The sequence below is a fragment of the Mastomys coucha genome, chromosome X (genome assembly GCF_008632895.1).
Source record: "Mastomys coucha isolate ucsf_1 chromosome X, UCSF_Mcou_1, whole genome shotgun sequence".
NCBI lineage: Eukaryota > Metazoa > Chordata > Mammalia > Rodentia > Muridae > Mastomys > Mastomys coucha.
In genome coordinates, this window is record NC_045030.1 from 104,086,777 (window position 1) to 104,094,013 (window position 7,237).

General features: G+C 40.1%; 1 protein-coding gene across 5 annotated transcripts in view; it reads right to left on the reverse strand.

Annotated features, from left to right (window-relative positions):
- Positions 1 to 86: 86 nt before the first annotated feature.
- Positions 87 to 7,237, reverse strand: part of Rlim (ring finger protein, LIM domain interacting) — an 18,570-nt gene continuing 11,419 nt past the window's right edge. For all 5 annotated transcript variants that reach the window (XM_031366285.1, XM_031366273.1, XM_031366277.1 and 2 more), the window contains 3 exons: positions 4,336 to 4,528; positions 3,104 to 3,187; positions 87 to 1,920 (listed from right to left, as the gene is read on the reverse strand). In XM_031366285.1, the coding sequence (XP_031222145.1) occupies positions 347 to 1,920; positions 3,104 to 3,187; positions 4,336 to 4,504 (1,827 nt within the window). In that variant the 5' untranslated portion in view covers positions 4,505 to 4,528 and the 3' untranslated portion in view covers positions 87 to 346. The remainder of the gene's footprint in view (positions 1,921 to 3,103; positions 3,188 to 4,335; positions 4,529 to 7,237) is intronic.

The following is a 7,237-nucleotide window of genomic DNA, read 5'->3' on the forward strand; positions in this document are numbered from 1 at the left end:
GTCAATGTGATACAGAATATAGAAAGGAGCCACTGCTAAGGCGGCTGTTAAGACAACAAAGGAAAAAACTGACAAGTGGACATTGGTAAATTATCAGTAACAGGTTAGCAATTCTTCTGGTACCGAAATCAAATGTTCAAAGTCCCAAAACTGTTGCTTTTAAAATATTCTTTCCATCCTCAAAGAGAAACCAGAGAAAAGACATGGTTCCCTAAAAAGTAATGACTCAATTCAGGTTGTGACTTAGTATTTTAAGCACCACTCAAAAAAAGTGGACATAAAGCAGGTGATTTTTTGTTTGCCCATCACTATTTCAGCTACACAGCTGAGAGTTCTTCTGTTTTCATTACACAACACTTTCTCTGTTCCCAGAAGACAGGACTGCCCTGCGACATATGGGACAGGTAGAATTCTCTGACAACCAGCGGTCGATGCAGTGGACATGGTATTCATGGGAGCAAGGTAGTTTACGAAGTTTGTTGCCTTCTGTGTATTCTGTAATGCAAACACTACATGTTTTCAATGCATCATTTTCACCAAAGCTTCTCATTGCCAAGTTATCGATCTGTTCTTTGGTGAGTCCTCTAGGTTGGTCTTCATCATCCTCATTTAAAAGAAAAAACTGAGCCAGACTAAGGAATGGCAGAGAGCCACTTTCATCAAATGCAACTGGGGCCCTATGTCGACCATCTCTCCTAGATGGGCCAGATGAGCCTCCTTCACCACTGCCTTCGAACATCTCTGAGCTACTTTCTGAACTTTCACCACTTGAACTGGGGCTAGGGCTTGAGCTGGAACTGGAACCAGAGCTGTTACCACCACCAGAGCTCCCTCTTCCATTCCGTGACTCTACTCTCTCCACATTTCGGCTGGAGACTGAGGCACCATGCTCTGAGTCACTGTCACTGTACATAAAGTAGCTTAGCTCACCAAAACCTGTCATTATCTGCCTTAACATGGTTTGAATTGCAACAGATGTAGTTTCACTTAATCCAGTATTTAAGATTCTACGAATAGGAATCCTGATAGTACTGACGTAGGTTCTCACACCTGCACGTTCAGAACGTGAAAAGGTACGTCTAAAACCTCCACGTTCACTTTCATATGTAACTGTGTTGTTTGGAGCCTGAGATCTTGATCGAGTTCTACTAGCTATACTATCTCTCTGCCGGTATTCTCCTGGACGAACTCTTCTTACTTGAAGATCAAGAACTATGGTTGGTGGTCTTTGGCCAGATCCTGAGGATTCACTATTGCTACCTGTGTCTGAAGAACTTGTCCCCTGAGAGGGATTTCTTGATCCAGAAGCTGCAAAAAGACCTCTACCTAACAACTCCGGTCCAGATATCTGCTGTCTCAGAGTCACATGGTGTCGGGTTCTAGAACTTCCTTCTGGCTCATTTTCCGAAGGCTGCTCCAAGGTCTGAGATGAGATACTCTGGTGAGCTCTTCGTGGAATTTCATTTGTTGGATGCAGAGGTGACCTACTTCTTTCAGCTCTTGCTCTGGTTCTCCGATGTTCTGGGCTTCGGCTTCTTGCCCTCCTCTGGCCTCTGGTGCTTAGCACTTCTGTTAATGCTTCAGTTAAATTGCGTCTTTCTGCTCTAGATGGTCTGGCAGATGTTGATTCAGATGCAGAATTCTCCATTTGCCTTTGGCTGCTGCTTTCCATGTTTTCTACACTAAGACGTCTAGTGGATGGTTCATTTTCATTGTCGGGATTTTGGCTTCCATTGTTACGGTTAACATTTATCTCTAAGCTGAATCTGAAATCACCACTGTTTGGATTAGTCCGGCTCACTGCTCTCCAGGACTGGTTTCCTCTCTGACCACTTCTTGTTGTATTTCCAGTCTGTCTGACAGAGTTAAGCCAATCTATTATAGAATCACTGTTGGACACATCATCTGAAGACTCTCCAGCTGTTAAAGGGGAAGAGGGAGAGAAAGGAACTACAAAATTAGGACACTCATGGAATGCTCATAAACATTAAAGAATTTTGCAACTCTGAACAAATTTTACAAATTTACATTGAAAATAGAAAGCTAAAAGACACTTAAGAGTCAGCAGCTCTCAACCTGTGGGTTATGACCCCTTTGGGGGGCTCAAACAACCTTTATATGGGCATCACCCTAAGACCATCTGCAGATCAGATATTTATATTATGACTCATAACAGTAGCAAATTACAGCTATGAAATGAAGTAGCAATAAATAATTTTATGGTTGGGGGTTACCACACCATGAAGAACTGTATTAAAGGGCAATAGCATTGGGAAGGTTGAGAGCCACTGCTCTAGAAGATGCTGTGAGACTGTGGGAAGGCATGGGTTTTCCAGGCCACTGTCTAAACAAAATCAAACTACATTATCACTAGTCAGGGGGGTATTGTTGGGATTTTGGCCCAATTATATTTCTACCAAATTTTCACCAGTTTTAGCTGTCTTTGATACCATGAAGTTGTTTTAAAATATAAGATTATAGCCAGAGCAAAACTATAAACAAGGCTAACAGTTTATAATTACTTGAATATTTGTCAACTATCAAGATTTTCAATTTCTGTAAAACTAAAGACTATTATCAAATGAACAGTCTAAACCTAGATTCATTTACACTTTCATCATAGCTCCTAGGTTAGTCAAATCTCCTATTTCCTGCAGAGAGAAGCACTATTCCTCAGCATACTTGCTCTCTACCTGTTTGTTACTAACAGCAAACTCTCATCAGCTGTGCCAACCAAACATGTCTCCAGTTAATGCCCCCAGGAGGAAAAAACACACAACTGAAAGGTGCTGGGCCAACAAAGCAGCATTTCCTTTTGCTGATAAAGCCACATTCATAAATAAGGAAGTGAGTAGGAGAACATTTCAATGGTCAACCTAAATAGGTGACTTTTCACTGTTGCTCAATTAACACAAACAATCCAAAGGTGAGGCAGACACAGCGGTGCGGCTGTCCTCTCCAAATAGCAAAAACATGCCACTTCTTTGAGTACTTAGCACCAGGTTAATTTGTGGCATTTCTGGATAATCTTTGGTTGGTATTCACTATTAGAACGTTCTTATCTTTCCAACCTCTACCACCCATTTCCCCAAACAAAATGTACCTCTATTTTCCTCAGAGCTCTGTGGTGGTGGACCCTCTTTAATTTGTTGTAGTCTTCTGAGCAACTCTTCCTCAGTACTTTCGCCTGGAAGTTGAACAATTTTTTGCCAATTACAAAATAAGAACAGCAGGTCAGTTGCTATCTTTTTTTCCCACCCGCAGGATTCTTTTTAAAGAAGGGTCCATCCAGGATGACCTCAAACTCAAGAACCTCCTGCGCAGCTGGGATTACAGGTATATGCCACCATGTCATGTCTGGCTTTGTGATCTGCACTTTAAACTGTTTTGCCAGACACCACACTGAATAGTAACAGCAGGGCCAGAACTGCAGTTAAGATATTCTAATTAGGGCTGGAGAGGTGGCTCAGGGACTAAGAGCACCGACTGCTTTTCTGAAGGTCATGAGTTCAAATCCCAGCAACCACATGATGGCTCATAACCATCCATAATGAGATCTAATGCTCTCTTCTGGGTGTCTGAAGACAGCTACAGTGTACTTACATATAATAAAGAAATAAATCTTAAAAAATAAAGTAAAAATAAAATCACTCCTTTAATTCCAGCACTTGCTGGGAGGCAGAGGCAGGCGGATTTCTGAGTTCGAGGCCAGCCTGGTCTACAGAGTGAGTTCCAGGACAGCCAGAGCTATACAGAGAAACCCTGTCTTGAAAAACCAAAATAAATAAGTAAATAAAATAAAATAAAATCATTCAAAAAAGATATTCTAATTAAAGTTTAGTACTATTTCCTCAAAATGTTCCACCTAAGCCTTGCTAAAAACCTTACATTTGAAAACGAGTGAAACTGTCCACAGGTTAGTAGAAATAGTCAAATACTAAGGACATAGTTCTAGTTGCTGGTTTACCCATAGCTAACTCTGTAGGGTTGCAGGTAGGGCACATTCAGAGAGTAAGATGAGATGACAAAAGAAGAGGAGTTTGTCCTAGAAACCAAGGCCCATTGGTTATTTTGTACCTGGATCCATAGCTGGCTAAACTATTCAGCTCAATTCTTATTTGATCCATTTCACTAAAGATTTATAATTCAAAAGTTACAAACATCTGATAGGACCATTCTAATTATGAAAGAATAGAATCAGGCAATAAATATAGTAGCAACTGCCATTTTGCATCTCCTGTATCAGTAATTTTTCATTAACTAAAGAAACATTATAAAACAAGCTGTTTCTTAAAAAACCCAGTAACTTACATATATACATTACATGCAGCTTACCTGGAGTGCCTAGCAAATTGTTGTCCCTCATAAGTCTATAATCTTCTTCACTGAGATTATTTACAAACTGATAGAAAGCTTCTTCCCGATCTAATCGATCCATTTGACTTCTGCGCTGAGCTGCAGCAGACTGGTCACTTCCTTTATCGTTAGAATCTGAGTTTTCCATCTTGATGAACAAGTGGAAAATTATCTAAAAAGAAAAAGGACCAAATTGAAAACAAATGCCATTATGCATTCCATACCTTTATTTACTTGGAAACCGGAAAGCAGGAATATTCTACATTTTAAGAATTTTATGAAAAACAAATTAATTAAGTCCAGGTCAGGAAGTTAGCAAACCATAGTGTTTGGGCCCAATTCAGTAATGTGGCCTATTTTTTTTTAATCTTCTTTATAATCTACAAATGGCTTTTTACATTGACACGGTAGGAACGGAACCTAGGGCCTTCCTTGCATATTTTCCACCATGAGGATACACATCCAGCTCCTGGGTTTTATAGTTATTTGAGCCAGGGAAATCTGTGTAGTCCAGTCAACTCAAACACGGCTCTCCTGCCTGAGCCTCTTGAGTGCTGGGCTTATAGAAGCATGCCACAAAGCCTGGCTACTTTCACATTTTAAAAAATGTTTGTGGTGTATGAAAAATAGGAAATACACACCAGTACTCCTAGTCTTCCTGGAGCACAGCCATACATGCTGTTATGGCCGAACTGAGCAACTGTGACAGACTGTAAGTGTGGGTCCTTCACTGCTTTGCACCACTGACTGCTCTCTGCACTTCATTACCTCAATGCAATTGCAACTTGATAGTATTTTAAGTATGACAAGTGTATCATCCTGTGACTTTAAAACACCAAGGTGAAAGATCTTATTTAAAACATTTCATTTAAAAAAGCATGCATTGGCCAGGCGGTGGTGGGGCACACCTTTAGTCCCAGCACTTGGGAGGCAGAGGCAGGCGGATTTCTGAGTTCAAGGCCAGCCTGGTCTACAGAGTGAGTTCCAGGACAGCTGGGACTATACAGAGAAACCCTGTCTTGAGAAACCAAAAACCAAACCAAACCAAACCAAACCAAAAAAACCCCATGCATTGGACTATTATTATGCAGTTGTTACAAAATGGAAGTTATGAAATTTACAGGTCAATGGAGGAAGCTAGAAAAAACTCAACCTGACTAAGATAACCCAGATTCCAAGAAAAATATTGTATGTTTTCTCTTATATGTGGATGTTATTTTCTAAGTCCTTGATAGGCATGTTACAATCCATATAACCAGAGGTTAAGGGTCAAGTAAGAAACTACAGGGAGGGGCTTTTGTGTCTCTGTTTTCTAAGAAGAGAGAAAGGGATAGAGTTGGGTGAGTGGGGAAGATCAGGAGTAGGGTGAGGGAAACCATGGTCAATATACTGCATAAAAAAAAAACCTTTTTTCTTTATCTCTTTCTTTCCTTTTCCCTTTTTTTTTTCCAGAGGCAGGGTTTCTCTGTGTAGCCCTCCCTGTCCTAGAACACAGAGTCTGCTTTTGCCTCCCAAGTGCTGGGATTAAATGCATGTACCACCACCACCATCCAGCCAAAATCTTTTCTCAATTAAAAGAAAATAAGCAAAAATGAGGACTTAACCAAAGGTTTCCAAGTGGCTCTGTTTTTTTCTGAGCAAAGAAAGCCATTTTTATTAGTGGTAAATAAAATTTTATTTAAGGGAAGAAATGTGTACAAAGGAAATTAATTTATTAATACTAGCCTTTTATTTACTATAATTATATAAAAAGTTGAGGAATTAAACAGGATGCCATTGATTGTGTACATCAATCTTCATGGCCTAGCTTTCTGAATGGTAGGATTAGAGGTGGTTTGAAATAGTAAAAATATATGTGGAAGATATAATAGTAAAAAAAAACCTGGTTGGACTATTCTAGTTTTATCAAAACTCAAGATGTTTTAAAGCCTCTGGCCACCATTCATTTTATTTTCAACAAATATTTTGAAGAAAATATGAGAATCCATCATGTTACTGAACCAGTAGTGTCAATATAAACCTCATTCTTGTGGCTTTAATCATCTTTAGTTGTAAGGATTTGTATGCAGGATTTCACTGCATAGCCTTGGCTGGCCTAGAACTCACTCTGTAGATCACTGTGGGCTCACACTTAAGAGCTCTCTCTGCCTTCTGAGTGCTGTGATTCTGTCAGAAATCTACAAAGTTGTTGTTTTAGAGAGGGTTTTACTCTGTAGCCTATGCTGGACTTGAACTCATGGCAATCAATCCTCCTGCTTCATTTGAGCCACAAGTTTAACTTTGGTTAGATTTTATTGTAATTTGTAGAACTTGGATCATTTTTTTTTTTTCTTAATGAGGATAAGTTCAATTCCTTCAAAATACAAATAGCGTAAGGAATTGGGTTTGGCTGTAACTTGATGTCTCTTAATGAATAAAAGGACAAGAAATACATGCAAAACTTGAAAGAAACACTGGTGCAACAGGTTATCAAAGACAGGGAAGCTCTACGCCTTTGATGTTTACCAGATCTCTGAGCTCCAACTACACTTCCAAAAGCAAAAAGTGAATTTCCTCATTTTAAACTTCACTGCTGGGGCAACTGTTTGGTGGTTAAGAGTACTGGCTCCTGCCAGGCAGTGGTGGCACACACCCTTAAATCCCTGCACTCAGAGGCAGAGACGGGCAGATCTCTGGGAGTTTGAGGTCAGCCTGGTCTACAGAGTGAGTTTTAAGATCAGATAACCAATGCTACACAGAGAAACACTGTCTCAAACCATGCCCCTAGTCCAAAGAGCACTGGCTGCTCTAGCAGAGGACACAAGTTCTGTAATGACCAGCATGATAGCTCACAACCATCTCTAACTCCATCTCTAGGAGATCTGACAGCCTCCAGATGCTA